At 39.0% G+C, this 18,835-nt stretch overlaps 1 protein-coding gene across 1 annotated transcript in view; it reads right to left on the bottom strand.

The window, feature by feature from the left end:
- The window catches only part of Greb1l (GREB1 like retinoic acid receptor coactivator), a 132,993-nt gene extending 115,601 nt beyond the window's left edge, over nucleotides 1-17,392 (bottom strand). The window contains exons 1-3 of the mRNA XM_036204260.1: nucleotides 17,354-17,392; nucleotides 5,008-5,167; nucleotides 4,612-4,809 (exon numbers count right to left, since the gene is read on the bottom strand). Of these exons, the coding sequence (XP_036060153.1) occupies nucleotides 4,612-4,809; nucleotides 5,008-5,164 (355 nt within the window). The 5' untranslated portion in view covers nucleotides 5,165-5,167; nucleotides 17,354-17,392. The remainder of the gene's footprint in view (nucleotides 1-4,611; nucleotides 4,810-5,007; nucleotides 5,168-17,353) is intronic.
- Between the last annotated feature and the right edge of the window lie 1,443 nt (nucleotides 17,393-18,835).

Here is an 18,835-nt window from a genome sequence, read left to right as displayed (position 1 = left end):
ATTTCTTCCACAGCATGGGGGTCTGGGGGCAGGGAGAAGACAGTACTTCAGATAACTAAGTTCAACACCCAGTCAGTAACTGATACTGGGTATTCTTAGAATAATGTGGCATTCCACCTCTGTGATCTTCATCTAGACCCATGGTCTCTGAGTCATCAGAAGAAAAAGAAACTCTTCCAATAAAGGGATTTCTTACAAGATCCTTCACTAATATTCCTAAAATTTCTAGGGCCATCAAAACCAGGGGAAAAAAAAAAACTAAGAAAATGTCACAGCTAAGAGAAACCTAAGGAGATCATACAATTAAATCTGGTATAATATTCTTGATAGGACCCTGGCTCAGAAAATGACATTAGATAAAAGCAAGGAACCAAAGTAAATCATAGATTTGATTGTTAAAGTTAATAAAAGTATATGAGCACTAACTTATTAGTTGTAACATATGTGCTTCCTATACTATGCTGTTCACAGGAGAAATTGTGTATTTATAGAAATGAAACTTCGGGCTTGCATTTTCTAAAAATATAAAACTGCTTCTAAAAATAGTCTCTAAACACTTTTCTTCTAGTTACTTGTCAACACAGCCTCAGGCAATTTAATTAAAAAGGAAGAATGGAGTGGGAAGAGGAGGCATCACCAAGGCTAGTGTAGGGTCAGGAGGGAATTAGTTCATGGTCAAATATGGCCACAGAATCAAAGGAAGTTACTAAATCCAGTTTGTAGTTATCCTGAAAATTCACCTGACAAAGACCTGGTGTTTTACTGTAAACATTTCCTGACTGTTTCCTCTAAATCCTCATTGTCAGGATTTAGCACAGCTAATTGAATACATTATAGATCAGAGATCCCCAAAGAAAGAAAAAATATTATGTTAAGAGCAATATTTATGGTTTCTTTTCTAACTGAATATAAGCTGTGGCTAGCTAGCTACAGAAGCCATGAAACATGACTGGATTTCCAGACCAACAAGATTCCAGCAACCCTCATGGCAGAGAAATAACTCTGAAAGGTGAATGTGACCACTCCTCAGAGCCCACTGGATCACCACGGAGCCCCACCGGAAGGCTCTAGACTGCTGCTGTACACAGTAAGACAGCTGCTCCTACCGGTGGACAACTTGCTTTGCAAACTTGCTTCCGAAATCATTTCGTTCTGAGAGCAAAAATGAAGGTTGCTCTCCTGCCCGTGCTCTTTTGAGACAAATGATTTTAATTAAAACACTGTGGTGCTGATAGCAGAGGGTCCTTCTTTATAAACTTCAACTGCATTTTCTTAAGAAAATAGCCAATGTTTTAACTTCATAGAAAGGGATTTGCATTCTCCAATTATCTCCAGCTTGAAGGCCGCAGAGTAAATAAAAAGGGGGAAAGGCATGCTTACTGACACAGCAGTAAACCCAACTAACGTAATGAAAGTGGCTTCCAGGGGTCTAAAATCTGGTTGCTCTTCACCTGCGCAGACAATCAACTGCATCCCAGCAGGGTAGGAACCTATTCTAGTCCAATAATTTACATAAGGAATTAGCAACCAAAATTTACCTATGAATGGCAGCCCATCAGATGTTAAGTGTCTGCTTATCTAAATTGCCTCTAAAAATAGCTTTACAGTCCCTTAAGCCTTGGCAAATAGAGGATTCCCCAGGAACTGGAAGATAAGTGTTCTCAAACAAGACCATCATTCTATTGCCGGGTTTCAATGCTGGTTTTGTAAGTACAACTTTAGGGCTGCTTTCCTTTTGAGCAGGACAATTATTAGAACGATCTCCATGTGAACAGAATTGATAATACTATCTGAAATATAAAATACCAGGTTGTACACAACTTTTTATTTTAAACGCCATCTCATGGGGGAGTTAAGCAGGGACCTCTAGTAGTCATAAGAACTGGAAGCAGTTGATGTAGGGATCTGAGAACAGAATGAGTGTTTTCTGGTTTTTTGTTTGTTTGTTTTGTTTTGTTTTGTTTGTTTTTTTGAGCTGAGAATCGAACCCAGGGCCTTGCGCTTGCTAGGCAAGAGTTCTACCACTGAGCTAAATCACCAACCCCGAGTGTTTTCAGGATGTGTTGGATTTGAATCTTCTGCTTTGGTGGAGACAGTTATTTATTCTCAGAAAAACTGCCCACCTTTACCTTTAGAATCACCATATCCCTTTTGGGCTGAGGTAAAAGGATCACCCCAAATTCTATAGCTACAGCGTCAGCCTGGGTTAGAGTGAGATCTTGACAAATATACAGAATGTATCCTAACATTGCCGTGGGGGTGGGGGGTGGGGGGTGTTTCATTGTTGCTTTTTTTTTTTTTTTTTTTTTTTGCTTTCTTTGAGACAGATTCTCACTATGCAGCTGTGACTGTCCTGGAGTTCACTATATATATCAAGCTGTCCTCAAACTCACAGAGATCCACCCCCTCTGCCTCCCAAGTGCAGATTAAAGGCATAATTATTTTTAGGATATCAAGTTCATATTTTGGTAGCTATGAAATACTTTTTCAAAATTCCTGTTTATAAATACCACCACTACTATACTGAAAACATACAAAAGGACAGGTAAAATGCTCTTCCACACTTTGAGAAAAAAATTGGTTATTTCAAAATCATTCCCTAAAGTTTTTACTCTGGTTCCATGTAATTATCACATGTAATTAGATTCTCAATGAGACACCGTCATTTTAAGCACTCTTCAATGTCAATGTTACTTGATGAGGTGACTACACAGTTGAAGAAAAGATGTAACAAAAATACATATCAAGTAAACAGCAACACAATGCTGTCACTGTCCACATCTCATGGGTTTAAAGGCTTATGGTATATCAATAATGAGTAAACACTATACACCATACCAAGTCTGGGCAAAAGAGCAATCATATGTGGAAGCAAATCCCTGGAAGTAATGTGTGTGGGCAGGCCTAACATGAAGAACACTAATGGACACATCTAGGAATACTTGTGAACTACAGGAGAATCATTCAGGTCTCTTCTGGCTAGAGGATCTGAATCCCTCTATGGGTTGTAAGATTCTCAAGGAAGTAGGAAATTAAAAGAAAATGAACTCCCAAACAAGCTAACTGTGTTTTCTGGCTTCATCTGGATAAGGCTTTAATTTACATGAAATTACTTGTTCTCCAAGCGTTGTCAGGAAATTGTCCTGAGATCTGGAACCTTCTTCCCTTTCCCCATGTCTCCTCAAGGTTTTCATGCTCGGACACCATGCAGATTAATGTCAGTCAGCCGGAATATAAAAATACATACCCCACATACTAATTAGGTGGGTGATAAGAACATAGCCACAAGGTAAAGGGAAGAAATCAGAGTTACAGTTGGGATAGCTCTGAAACCACAAAACAACGAAAACATTAGAAACCAGAGTTTCCTTGTTTAAAAAGTGGTTCAAAGTGTGGTGGGAAATACAGCTGAATGTACAGCCAAAATGAGATCGACAGCTGGTGTTCTGGCGTACATCTTTAACCACAGCACTAGGGAGGCTAAATAAACAATCTCTGTGAGTTGGAGGCTAGCATGCTCTATATAGTGAATTCCAGGCCAGCCTCAGAAAACTGAGGGGGGGAGGGGGGGAGGGGGGAGGGAGTGAAGGAGGGAAGAAAGGAAGGAAGGGGAGAGAGAATCAAATTACTTACATTTTATACTATATAACCAAATTTTACATTTATAATATTTATAAAGGGTTTATATTTTACATCTTTGCTCAGTGAATACAGCTGTAGGGCTAGCGAGATGACTAAGTAGCCAAAGCTGCCTGCCAGCAAGCATGATCATCTGAGTTTGATCCCTGTCATCCCCAGGGTGGGAGGAAAGAATCTACTCCTGCAAGTTGTCCTTTGATCCATGTGTGTACCATGGCTCATGCACACTCACCCACACATGCAACACACATACACAAGACATAAATAAATGCAATAAAAATGTTCTAGGTAGATGTAGTCAAAGCATCTAGGTTCTTTATTACTATATTGGGGGTGGACTAAAAGGAGAAGAAAGATGAAACATTGTTTTAATAAAAGCTCATGAGAGAATAAATTCTTACAGAGTACTAGAGAAGCTTTGACCTTTGAACTTGCATTTGCACAGATCCTCTCAATGAATTGGTTCAACTGTGAACCTCAGTCTCCTATCTACAAGAGGGAGTGGGACTTGTGTTTCCTGTAAACAACTGTTGTGAGCCCTTAAGAGTCCATAGGGATGAGGATATTGTTGTGTGATATTTTGATCACATTCTGACAATAAAGTTTGCTTTGAGTCGGAGGGCAGAGGTAGCTACTAGATGACCAAAATTAACCATAGAGGTTTTGGAGGGACTGGGATAGAGAAATAGGAAATAGCAGGGTGGGGCTTAGAGAGGTCTCAGCCCTTTTGGATGGAGGAACAACAGGAGGCCAATGGTGGCTGCTCTGCCACCTCTCTGATCATTCAGGTTCTTACTCTGATATCTGACTCCCAATTTTTTATTGATAAAGAATAATTAGATAAATGCATCAAGATATAGCCACTCATTCCTTCCAACAATGACTGGTGTCCAGCCTTGAAAACCACATGGAAAGACTGGAAACAGGCCAGATGAATACAAAGCTGAAAATAATTCAAAAGTGCAAACCTACCATCTGTAGTGCAAGATCCTTCTGGGGCAGGTTTTTGTGAGTAGGGAATTGGTGGGCTGTTTGAGTCAGACATTTCTTCTTCATCGTCATCATCTTCCATTTCATTAATTGCTACATTGTTAGAAAAATCCAGGCTGCCATTTTGAGTGTAGCGGTGTACTAGATCTTTATCTAGGTCCTCCACCTTGGGTTTGACATCTGGGGAAGCAAAGAAACAAATGCAAATTTAATTTTTAAAAATGATGCTTAAGGAAAAAAAGGTTTCAAGAGAAAGACTGCAAGATATTTTTGAGGAGGGTGAGACTAGCATTTTTAACAGTTGTTTGAGTTCCCAGGATTTAGAATTCTCACTTCTTTTGAAAGGGGTCTAGAAATGCATGCAATTGAGAAACTTACCTGCAGATGAGAAAGGGTGCTGATCCGGGTCCAGGTAGAGCTGGGAAAAGATTGGCCGTGGCACTACACTACTACATCTGAGCGAGGCTTCTATGGAATTGTGTAGAGCTTCCTCAAATCTAGCAGATTTCAGTTGCCCAGCATATGAGTTCCCCATGGTCTGTACCAGCATATCCCAAAGAAAAAGAGGAAGGAAAAAAGTTGTGTTAGATGTTTATGTCCTAAAATTACATGTATGGGGTTAGAGAGATGGCTTAGCTGTTAAGGGTACAGGCTGTTCTTGCAGAGGGCCTGGGTTTGTTTCCCAGCACCCACATAGTGCTTCATAACCATCAGTAACTTCAGACCCTGGGGACCTGATGCCCTCTTCTGGCCTCCATGAGCACTGCACATACATTCATGCAGGTAAAAACTCATACACATAAAATAAAAGTAATCAAAAGAAAATTTAAGTATATGTCTGGCAAATATAAACTATATCCATATAGCTATGAACTGTATGAAATACATTCTTAAATCTAACTAGCAAGATGGCTCAGTGGGTAAAGTTGGTTGCTGCCACATGGAACCCACATAGTAGAAGGAAAGAACCATGGGACTCCTATAAGTTGCTGTGGATATTGCTCTGTATAAATAAAATGCTGTTTGGCCAGTGGCCAGGCAGGAAGTATAGATGGGACAAGAGAGAAGAGAATTCTGGGAGGTGGAAGGCTGGGGGAGGAGAGACTGCCAGCCGCCGCCATGACAAGCAACATGTAAAGACACTGGTAAGCCACAAGCCACGTGGCAAAGTATAGATTAATAGAAGTGGGCTAAATATAAGAGTAAGAGCTAGACAATGGTAGGCCTGAGCTAATGGCCAAGCAGTTTAAATAATATGAATGTCTGTGTGTTTATTTTATAAGTGGGCTGCAGGACTTCAGGGGTTTGGTGGGACCCGGAGAGAAACTCTTCAACTACAATAAGTTGTCCTCAGACCTCCACATGTATGCTGTGTCATACACAGGGCAGTACATGGTGCACATACACATGCATGCACACTCACACACTTACACACTCACACATACACACACATAAAAAAAGAAAAGAAAAAACTTTTATATTAAAAAATATCTAGTGCAAGTTATCTGTTACATTGCTAAGGATTTTGGTCTTTACAGTCAAGGCACATCTTAGCCCCTTTAGAAGATCTCTGATAAGATAAAAGGTAGATTATTGAATCTACTTTTAAAAAGCAACTACTAGTTTTAAATATTTTACAACTGAATTGGATTTTTGTATATTGTATACAAATTGTGTATATTGATACAAAGTTGAGAATATTTTTGTTGGAACATACTGTACATATATTTCTACCCTTATTCAAGGTATTGTGCTTATATAGCTCATTTAACAATGTAATGCAATTTTCTAGTCCTTAAAAATTACTATTACAAACTAATTAGGATATAAAGAAATGCAAGTTAGTAGTTAGTCATTACAATCAAACTTGTAATCATATTAGGTATGTTTTCAAGGTCAAACAGATATATTTTAGATAAACAGGTCATCTTCAAACACTTCAGAGATCTACAGAATATGGCATTTAAGATGTTTTAATAACATAGGTTCTTTTTTTTTTTTTAATGATAATAAGACATATTTGCTCCTAGCAGCACCAACCTACTTCAGAGAAAATGATGAGCATCAAAGAAACTCTTTATGGAGTTTACTTTCTTTGTGGCAAAAGTTAGACACTGGGCAAGAAATGCCCTTGCCTTGACTACTGACAATATGCTGTCCAAATGGACAAGCAGGACACAAAATAAAGGACTGCTGAAAACTCACTGAAGAGGTGTAAATTTAAAAGTCATCAAAAGATAGTTTTCAGTTGGTAATACAAGTTAGCATAGAAAGTAAATTAGGTACAACACTTTGGACTCACCAAAATAGAATAAATAATGGAGTATTGTCTCTGAATTTGTCAAATATTTATGGACTTGGACATTGTTAATGTAATTCTTGACTGTATATATTGTATATAGTTATTGTACTTATTGTGTATAGTTTTTCTTATTTAGTTATAACCTTTTATTATTTTAGACAAAAAGGGGAAATGTCGTGATATTTTGAACAAATAAAATTTGCCTGAAGATCGGAGGACAGAATAAGCCACTAGATTAGACATAGAGGCCAGGCATTGGTGGCACACACCTTCTTTAATCCTAGCACTCAGGAGGCAGAGGCAGAGATCGGTCTGGATTTCTGTGAGTTCAAGGCCACACTAGGCTACATGAGATTAATCCAGTCTAAAAGAGAAACAGCCAGGCAGTGGTGGCACACACCTTTAATTCCAGCACTTGGGATCTCACACCTTTAGTCCGAGCACTAGGAAGGTTGAGACAGGAAGTGACACGGCTGGGCAGAGAAAGGACTATAAGGCGGGACACAGGAGCTCAGTCCTTTCAGGCTTAGGAGCGGGTGAGGTGAGAGGTGGCTGTGGCTGCTCTGCTTCTCTGATCTTTCAGCTTTCACCCTGCTATCTGGTTCTGGGTTTTTGTTAAGACCAATTTATACAACAGATCTCATAATTCAATAGTAATAAATGCTTTAGATCCAGCCTGTCCCACCAGTAAGGCAAGATTACCCTGTCAATTATGAAGCCTAGCCGGCTGAACAATAGGAACACACCTTCCTCTCCCAACTGGACTATCACAACCTCTGATCAGCTCTTTCAGCAGCTTTAGAGTAAATATTTAATCACTGTTCCCTCTAAGGCCTATCACCCTAGGGGAGGAAAAGACTCCTGGAGACACAAAATCAGTTTTCTTCCTGAAAGCAAGACCTGTGTCCCTCATCCAAAGAACTCATTTCTGTGATGCTACCGTTTATTTATGTAAACTCATTGTTTCTTTTGTGTCATCAGAATTGTCTCCTTCAGCATCTTTCAATAAAGTGAACAACAGTAAGTCTGAAGCCACAGCCTACATATACTTCTCATTACTAGTATTCCTGTAGTGCTCTTTAGTCACAAAAACTGATGTATAATAATAATCATCGCAATTTATTGAGTGCTAACTAGTGGTTGGACCAATAATTTCCAAATGGTCCAAGGGCCCCATGACCCTTTCAGTGACCCATGAAATAAAAAACATTTTCAGGGCTGGAGAGATGGCTAAGGAGTTTAGAGCACTCTTACAGAGGACTCATGTTCAATTCCTAGCACCCACATGATGGCTCACAACCATCTGTAACTCCAGCTCCAAGGGCTCTTTTGGTAGGCACATATGTAGTATGCAGACAAAATGCCCAGACATATAAGATAAAATAAACATTTTTTTCAAACTATCACTAAAGAATGTGTTTGCTTTATTTAAAAAATCCCCCATTCTTTCATATACACATAATGGAACTTTCCAGAATTTGAATAATGTGTGATATTACAGCTGACTGCAGAAGCACATAAGCTATTATTCTATCTTTTCTTTGGGGAAAAAGCTATTTTGAAAAAGAGAAGGTGATGGACTACATATGACATGAAAGCAGAAGGCTGGCCATTGATGGGTACGGAAGGGGCCAGGTAGGGCAGGCAGGATTGAGGATGAAGGAGGCAGTAGGGAGGGCTACAAAGAAATACACTCACACTCACACACACTCACACTCACACACACACTCAAAAAAGCTGAGCCATAATGAAACCCAGTACTTTGTATACTAACTTAAAAAAAAAAAACTATTTTTTTTTGAGACAGAGTTTCTCTGTGTAGCTCTGGCTGACCTGGAACTTGCTCTGTAGACCAGACTGGCTTCAAATTCCTAGAGACCCGCCTTCCACTGCTTCTCAAGTGCTGGGATTAAAGGTGTGCACCACTATGCCCAGCTTCTCTCATGTCAAGACAGATAATTTTGATATTATTTTTGTTGTATTCCCTCCATTAAGGAGAGAGACAGACTCTATTCTCATCTTCAATGCCAACTCAGACTCCTTGTGGGGAGTGCCTGAAGAATGAACTGAGAAGTACAGGAGAGGCCCCTTAGGAAAGAGAGCCATGATCCAATGTGCCAAAAACACAATCCAGCTTCTCTCAGATTTCAAGAGCTCCACAGCAGATAGTGCTGGCATCGAGCTGCTCAAGTGCAGCAGAGAAAGTACACAATTCCTGTAACTGTGGTAGCATACAGTGTGAGCTCCAGTGAGTGGGTGGGCTTCTCAGAGCTTCTTAGATACTCCTACGATTTGGAGGAAAAGCCAAGTACTATCTGGCAACCTTCCTTTTAAAAATATTTTTATTTTATGTGTATGAATGTTTTATCTGCATGCATGTCCATTCATCACATGTGTGCCTGGTGCCCCAGGATGTCAGTTGTGAACCATCATGTGGGTGCCAGTAATCAAACCCAGGTCCTCTCAAAAAAGTCAGTGCTCTTAACTGTTGAACCATCTCTTTAGTCCCAGCAACCACTTTTATAGTAGCTAATAAAAAACAATTAGTATAAATTTAAAAGATGTGTTATTATCCATTAATTTTAATCAGTTTCAATTTTTTATAAAGAGGATACACCTAAAACACATAACATTTGACCAAAAGTTGGGTGGCATATATGCTATCCAATTAAAAATGGTAAGTGGAAGATAATCTACAGTCTGTCAAATGAAATTTGTTGTGAATCATTTGAGCTTTTGGCCAAGCCTTTATGATATCATATAAGTACAGTAAACACTTAACTTGTCGAAAGCTCAAAGCAATTTGTTTTTTAATAGTAACACTTGATTAAAACAAGATGAGTGTTGGGAGAGAAATGGACTGTGTCACTGGTCTGTTTCAGTCAAAAGCCAATAGCTATTTTACCTTTCTTCTTTGCTAACAAGAGCAAATTACCAGGAATTAACCCCATGTCAACCATGGGGACACCTTCCCCGGGTCGATGGAGTAACTAAAGCACAAAGTCCCCTGAACCCGTCTCCTCTCAGCCCACTGCCAATCTGACAAGTTAGCTGACATTGCATATCTGGGAAACCTACATTCTCCAGGAGGTATTTCAGTTAAATAAAAAAATTATGTAATCTTTACATTGTTTTTAGTATGAGTGTTTTGCCGGAATGAATGTTTGTGCACCACGTGCATGCTTGGTGCTGGCAGAGGTCTAAAGAGGCCATTAGATGCCCTGGAATTCAGGTTACAGATGGTTGTGAGTCACCACAGTGCTTTTAGCTACTGAACTATCCCTCCAGCCCTCAAAGCACAAAATCTTAATTCGTTTAAGAAGTATATGCCAGATTCATATACACAGGGAAAACAAATAAATGCTGTGAATAAAGACATTGAATCAACATGGGAATCAGAAATGAGCTTCACCATCGTGTCCTCAGGTAGACACAAGTGGGAGAAGTCCCTGTTCAGACTTGGAGTAAGAGGAAGGACATTTAAAATGTGATAGAACTGATCTAGGCCTCTTTATCACTGACTGTGGAGCTATTCACCCTTGAAAGCCTAATGCCACTCAAAGAAGGGTGGAGTCCAAAGGAAGCCTTTTCAGTGTAACAGAGTATAAATACCATACGCAATATGTATATATGTCACTGAAAGTATTGCTATTCATCCCTGTAACTTGGGACCCCAATGCCCGAGATAAGGGAACACCTAATAGAATGTCATGAGAGAATAAATGACTTAGCTAGAAAATAGAGAAACACTTTACAAAACTAGTCATTAAATCAAATGCAACAAGAAAGAAGACATGACATCCCAGACCTCTTAATGTTTTTCTCTCCTGCAAATGAAAAGGAAGACAGCATACTACTAAGAACTAACAGACTGTGTCAAAAAATATAGATGTCCCCATGAATGGCTCCCACAGGCCAAAGGCTAGAGGAACGAACCACAGATCAAACACAACTACAATTTTTGCTACTCAAGAAGAGAAGCAGAGCTCTTCTTAGAAAAACAAACAAAAATAAAAATAAAACACCCAATTAACTGAGCACTAGTAGAAGGAAAAGGAAGGAGGATTGGTATATGATGCTCCTGCTATCTTCAAAAGTAACTTTGGTTGTCAGTGAGAGATTATGTAAATGAAGTTTTCCAGCTAATAAAGTGCAAAGAAAACTAGATGTGTAAAACAATCACTTTGCAACTACTAATTTAGTATTCATGTAGGCAACAGTAATAGGTGAAGCCATTGGGTAGAAGGTTGAGGTGAGCTTTATAATGAAGAAATTCGGCTGTCACCTCTTGAACCCATGGATTCAGTACACAGTCATGATGTGAGGTTGTGAGACACTGCGGACCTCTCCAAGGAGACAACATAAATGAAGCTCACATGCCGCCCAGGAAGTATCCAGCCAAGACATGTGGCAGATCTAGTCAGGTCTCAGAGGGAGCTGTGTGATGGATGAGTCACATAAACTACAAGGAACCGAAAGAATCGGAACCTGGCTTCTGCCAAAGGCCAGGGTCATTCCAGTTTTAAGTTAAGATTCAAATTTAAACTTTTAAAAAATGCCCATTTTTTTTTCTGTATCAACATGTTGTTTAAACAGAAAAAAGGTGAGAGTAGTTCCATGTAGTGGTACACACCTATATAATCGCAGCACCCTGGAGGCTAAGGCAGGAGCATTGCAGACTCCAGGGTAGTCTGGGATATATGGTAAGAGTGTGGTAAGAGATACCTATCTATCTATCTATCTATCTATCTATCTATCTATCTATCTATCTATCATCTATCTATCTATCTATCATCATCATCTATCTCTATCATCTATCTATCTAACTATCTATCTATCTAGAGGTAAAGATGATATGTCCTTTTGATGGCGTAAATACATGTGGGGCTCTTGTGGTTTCTGTCTTGACTGTTTTAAAGGCAGAATTTATTGACTGTGTGGTGGGCATAGCACAGAAAAGCTTTGTGCAGCTTACTAGATCTTTGTTTCCTCTGTCTTCACATTGTCAGGCACTTTCCACACACGACACACCAGCCAGCTATCACCAGAGAGCCCCAAAGTCACACACAGGCTCTGGAGTCGTCCTGTCCTATGGCTTCCTGGGTGACACTAGCTACTTCATCTCTCATTTGTGAAACGGGGCTGAGTCGGCCAACCTCCTAGTTTTTGTGAGAATAAATGAGATTTTTGAATATATAAAGTAAAAATAGGGTCTGTACATAAAGGGTTAGTAGTATAGTGGCCTTCTGTTGTGGTATTTCAGCATTTGCTACATTAAGATTACTAAGAAATGACCTTTGAGCATGTTGGGTGCATAGTAGGTTTTAGGTCATGATCCCGTCACACATAACTATCAATATAAAAGCTCCATAGCTATTTTTATTATTATATACAACTTATTAAAACATTTTATATCACATAAACAAATCGTGAATAACCTTTGACACCAAGTGATACTCAACAGACTTCTCCAGAGTAGCAAGAGTGTTCTGTGTCTCTAACACCACTTTGTGGTATCCATCAGCCACATGTGATGGCTGAGCATCTGATCTAACTGTACTTAATTTTAATATCTACATGTGCCAAGTAGACATCTTACTAGTCATATGCAATGATTGGAGACAGTTATGTGACCTTGAACATGTCACTTCAGTTTTTCAAGTTCTTCCAGCAATACAAGTCTTTGATTTTACAGGAGAAGATGAAGTGTTGTTGTGTTGTATATTATATGCTCTTTCTTACTAAAGATATTCATTCACAGGGTAGGGCTACAGCTCAGTGGCAGAGCATGTACTCAGTGGAAGCAATGGGTTGGTTCTGTTGCTAGCACTAAGAGTGATAATGTGTGCCTCTCAGGCAAATAAACCAAGTTCAATTCTTATAAGTTCATATGGAGCTTCTAACCCCAACTAAAAACAAATACACATTCACAGTTTGCTTTCTTAGCATTTTATTATCTACTTAGATACTGAAGCTGGATTGAACCCCAGTCCATCTGTATGCTAAATATATGCTATGCTACTGAGCTAAGTCTCAGCTTTGTTTATTAAATAGTCTTTTAAATAGACATTTATTACCCTTAATTATTTTTATTAGATGGGCTTAGTATTTGTTTAACTCCCTTATTTGATTGTGGGATTTGGGGGAGGGGTAGATATTTTGTGAAACCAGAACTGTGTAAAAGAGAGAGGGGGAGATTGAACTTTTGTGTATCTTATCCAATTATGTATTAAGCAGATCTGAAGCAATACTATTTCTAAGCACATTCCAATAAAACACAAAGCTAAGTACACATTCAAAATAAATGTGTTTTATTGTACTATTATCCATTCTCCTTGCTGAAGGTCTGAAAAGGCAATTATACTAGAAGACAATGCTTGAAAAACAGCTGGGTGGTAGTGGCATATGACTTAATCCCAGCACTCAGGAGGCAGAGGCAGGCTGATCTCTGTGTGTTCGAGGCTAGCTGAAGAGTTCTACAACAGCCAGGGCTACATAGAGAAACCTTGTCTTGAAAAACCGAAGGGGGGGAGGGGGAATAACACTCCAGCCTCTTTGTACACTTAGATTGGGGAATATCTATTTTGACAGGTTCTAAAAGTGCTAGAAATTTTTTTAAAAAAAGAAGCCTTAGTAATTTGATTCTAAATTCTTAATTCTAACCTTTTCAGTGGCTACACAAATGTCCTCTGTCACTACCAAAATCACCACTGTGGTATACCCAGTAAATTCATAGCTATAGGAGGCTAAAGCAGGTCGCTGATTCACTCTGTAACAAAGGGACACAGTATTCCTACTAGGAACCTTTCTGTAAAAGAAACATATCTTGTCAGGACTCTCTGAAGCTGGCATAATTCCTGTGTGATCCCCACCATGTCACCAGAGACCAATTTTTCAATAGGGAGAAAAGTCAATAATTGAGAACAGAAAACACTGAATAATGAGAAAAGCTTCGAAGTGTGGCTCACCACATCCATCAGGACTGTCACGATTGGAGGATGGACTTCTGTGGGGATGAAGATTTGCATAAAGCTGCAGAGACAAAACTAATTCCCAAATGCAAATGTAATTTTAAAGATACTACTAAAATGACTTTTGAAATGTCAATGGTAAATGAAAGTACAGCTGCAAAGGCAAGATAATGATATTTTTCTTAATTTCTCTTATTTAACTATCCCCATGTGTTTAAAGATGGTTTAGAAAGTGAGCTATGTGTATTAACCTGCTAGACATATAAGTAACAACACATTAAAGACTCCTACAGTTTGTTTGGTTTGAGGTGATGGTGGCTAATCTAATCTAGAAACAGGGTCCTCTTATCCTGCACTTGGGTAAGTACTGAAACAAGGCAAAGAGGTCTAAAGAAATCCAGGCTCAAAGCAAGAACAGCAAAATACAGGTACATCTAAGGCCAGCAAATCAAACTGCTTCAGAATCATCAAAATTTTATCATTTCTCACAGATACTATCATCAAACATCTGCTTTTTTCCAGATGTAAATTTGGGGCTTTTTACAAATGCACCTGCACTGTGCAACTGTGAAACAGCACATTCTGACGTAATCTGAAGAACATTAAAGAGGGGAGACATGGCTTCACAGAGAAAGAGCAAGTGAACCTCTTGTCAGTGTGCGTTCCTGCCTCCATCTGTCTCATCCCTGCCCCCGCCCATCCCCACCCCCACCCCCACGTCATCAGTCTTTCGTTATCTTATTAACTCTGCTGATTACACTTGTCAGATTTGCTGCAATTTCAATGCTACTTAAACAGCTGTGCGTTTTCTCTAGGCAATTATCAGTCACCACACTCAGGTTTCTAAATTAGCTGTTGAAAGGCGCTTTAACCTTGAGAAAATAGATACTCATATATATGTTCCTTGAATAGAAGTTATTACTGTGTGAAAAAAGGACTGAAAAAAGTCATGTGCCTGTAGTTAATAAATACATTAATTGCAACACTAATTTACAAATTAGTAAAGATGTTTAACAAGGCCTATCATACACGTGATTTTTCTTTATTATACATATTGACACATGTGCTTTCTTTCTATATCTGTACATATGCATAATGCAGTAGAATATCAAATACTGCCAAAGCCCTACAGTACTCTGTCATCAGCTTTCTGCCAGGAGGCTAACATCTTTAAAGGTATTCACAAATTATCCAGCACTCTGAGTTCACTACTGAGGCAAGCTGACTGCTCACAACAGGCAGAACCCCCGCTCAGATTCTCCAGCTCTTTCAAAGACAGCATCCTTACTGTGCAGCCATTCACTGTTGGTGCTGGAACAGAACCTCGCATGCTGGGCAAGCGCTCCACCACTGGACTATACAACAGAACATTTTTATTCTTGGCTCTGACATTGATTTTTTTCTTCCTGATACAATATATATTAGAAAAAGAAAAAAATTTCAGGGAGAAGTGGAGGATTTGTGGTTATTCATTAGCTTATAGTTCCCTTCTATCAACTATTAACAGTTAAAATTAAAAGTCTGTAAGCCAGGGCTGAAGCTCAGTGGTTGAATATATCAGGTCCTGAGTTCAATCCCCAGAGTCATATGTATATACAGAAAATGATAAGAATTAAAAAAAATTAAAAAACCTGTGAGCCAAAAACATACTTCATGTTTCATGTATGCCCTTTATAAATAAATTAAAAGATAACCTTTTAGAGTTAGCAAGTTTTGGTATTTGAAAAAGGTTTACTAATAGTTTCCTGTGTGCAAGAAAGGTCTGAAGCATGTAAGTTTGAAATGAATGCGACCAGCTCCCTACCCCAGCATTCCCCCGCTTTCTGTCCCAAGAAAAGAAAACGGCGATATTTCAACAGTGCAAAATTCTTCATTGTGACAGAAACATTAAAATGATAAATGTTCTGGAAGGCGAAGTACACTTCAAATCCTAACTATTCTTTCAGACCTATGCTGAGTCTAACAGTCCTTGCCAACATTTGGTGAGGATTATCCTTCCGTTAGACAAAAGCTAGCGTTCCTTAGATAAATCAGGAGTTACTGCCATGAGAATCATAAAACCTTTTCACAACACAGATTTCCAAGGGAATCCTTGACGGTTTTAGGAGGCTGCTCCTTTTACTAAGTAACAAAATACACCCCATGGTGTCTCATGACCCCACTCAGCTGTCCTTTGACCTCTTCAATTGTTGGAGCCTAACGCCAGGGCCCACAGAATTTGCCTCCCATATCAAAAAGGCTAATGTTGCTTCCTCCTAGCACCTGGTGAAACAAAATGCACCAGTCTCGCTCTCTCCTGCCTCCTCCCCTCTCTCTGACCATTTTCCAGATGTTAAACCAATACTGGGTCTCAGTGTCTCCGTGGTCATCACTAAGGAACAAACAGAGACTTCGCTGAAGTGGCAATGACCCTCTTGTTCTCTCTGGCCCCAAAAGGATACAACAGGTCATAAAAGAGGAAAAGAACTTTGGCTTCCCCTGAAAACACCAGGCTATTTAAACACACTGTAGCTTCCAAAGTGGGAGAGAGAGTTTGGGGTATGTTTCTTCTATAAGCCAGGAGTCACCTAAAACAGTCACCCTAAATTCTCAATTCTTAACAAGTTTATTTTTTTCCCATTGATATTGGAAGGGGGTAAACCAGTATCACTCTTTTCCCCTCTGAATTAAAAACCTTCTAAAAATAAAGCCAGAAACATCTTATTAAACCTCTGTAACACATGTCTCAGAACAGTATCACATGAATTTTAAACGTATGTGATCACTAAATACAGGTTGGGTTTTTTCTGTATAACCAAGAGCCTGGAAGTCTCTTATCAGACAACTAGAAAGAAAATTACAGTCACCAAAGAGGAACCAAAAAGTACATCTTTGGATGGAGTGATGGTGAGTATGGTCAAGACATAATGGATAGATACATGGATGCAATTTTCAAAGAAAAAGAAAAAAAAGATGTAAAAAATAAAAATTTTAAAGAGATTTATTATTATTTATGTGTATGTGTGTGTGCATGTCTGAGTGGGGATGCCATATGTGGGGATGCCATGGGAGGCCATAAGAGGTCCTTGGATCTCTTGGGGCTGGAGTTTCAGGTAGAGAACCTAATATGAGGGATGGGAAAACTTCAGTCCTCTAGAGAACCAATTAGTGAGTGCTTCTACCTACTGAGCCTTCTCTTTAGCCCTTGAATTCATATTTTTCCAATTAATGTAGACAAGAAATACAGAACTAGTTGGGAGAAAAACTTATTTCTGAGTAAGTGTAACTGGGGGAGTTGAGCAGATGGAGAGCAGACAGGCATGCAGGGTAGGTAAGAACTGGAGAGGAATGCACATAAGCACCTGCTTAGCTAAAGAACCAAACACAGTAGCTTTATTTAAACTGTAAATTAACTTAACAAAACCAATTTGACCATGGAAAGTTTGAGAAGAGGAATATAATCACACAATACCTTAATTCATACATTAACATTTTTGAATCATGTTCATGGTTAGCTAGGCAGTCAACATCTCAGGGAGCTTGTCCAAGATCACAATGTTCTTCAGGGTTCTTTGCACCTATAAAAATATAGAATGCATAAAACCACAAGTCATTTCTAAGTGCCCTTTGTTCTACAATATAACAATCTACACACCTAAAATTCTACAAAATCACAAAAGTTACCAAAGTCCTACCTACCTGTACTCATTACAAGGGGGAAATATAAATATGCTCTCTCTTCCTAAAGTCCTCAGACAACCACCCTCCAATATATATTCAAAGTGGTTTCTGTTTTTCTTAGAACCCCTGCCCCACCCTTCCCTCAGTGCAAGCTGAGCAAGTTTTTTTTGACAAGTTCTCAAAACAGTAAAAGTCCACAGACTACTTCTATCTTGGAATAGAATTAATGTAAGCTAATTTTCTTATTTTGAGGCATTTGGGAATTCTACAATCCCTGATATTTGTCTAAAATTAATTTATTCAAAGAAATATAAGAAGGTCAGATATAACTAATACTGAAATATTCCTCTGCTTTTTGAAATTCCGTCATGATTTCCGGGAAGAAGCAAGAAGAGAAAGAAGTGTCCCTGGCTCTCTGAGCGGCGCCTTTCTAGGCGATGAATTATAACCACCTACAGTTGACGGGAGAGTGTGCCCATCATTCTCTTCACTAAGTAGATCATGGCCGATATAAATTATTGCATGAAAAATATGATAAATCAGTAAAGCCTTAAAGAATAACTCGAAGTCATTTTACTGTGTCTAAAAAAAGAATGTATAATGTGCAATGTGAATATTTGTAACACTAAAATACTTGAAGTCATGCTAAGTCTTTGTACTTTCTTTTTATGCCAACTTGAGAGAGAGAAAAGAAACATTTCAGATTTGGTAATAAAAATATTTGTCTTAACCTCTCATTATTGGAAGAAGCCTTCTCACAAAAGAATAATGAAAACTAAAGGCCCTAGATTTCCAAGCTCATACACGCACAAATAGCGTCTTTCAGAATCAGGAGCCTTTCTAGCTAATCCAAACCCAAGACTGCCCCATATGGTCAATGAGGTCAAACTGCATCACTGCCAGTGAGAACTGTCTGACTCTGCAGGTATCTTAATGATTTTTAAAAAGGTCAATAATCCAATTCCAATAGCTTTGGAGTCTAAAATTGCTAATTTTTAGCCACGTGCTGCACACTTCACCTGCTAGTAATGACATTTTTGTATTTTCTTCTAATTACACTCAGAGCTAAGACCTTTGGCCCTGGCCACAGACCCCTATTCAGGCTGCACACATTTTCTTAAAGAGCCCGACCTCTGTTGTCGCTCTTACTCTTTCATCTATTATTTACACCCACAGAGGAGATACTCCACCGTTTGTACAGCCGAAAGCTTCCAACCATCTCAATTTCTTTGCCTTTCAACTGATGGGCTTTTTCATAGACCAATGTCAAAAA

The sequence above is a fragment of the Onychomys torridus genome, chromosome 13, assembly GCF_903995425.1.
Source record: "Onychomys torridus chromosome 13, mOncTor1.1, whole genome shotgun sequence".
In the NCBI taxonomy this organism is placed as follows: Eukaryota; Metazoa; Chordata; class Mammalia; order Rodentia; family Cricetidae; genus Onychomys; species Onychomys torridus.
This window is presented reverse-complemented; position numbering and strand designations above follow the sequence as displayed.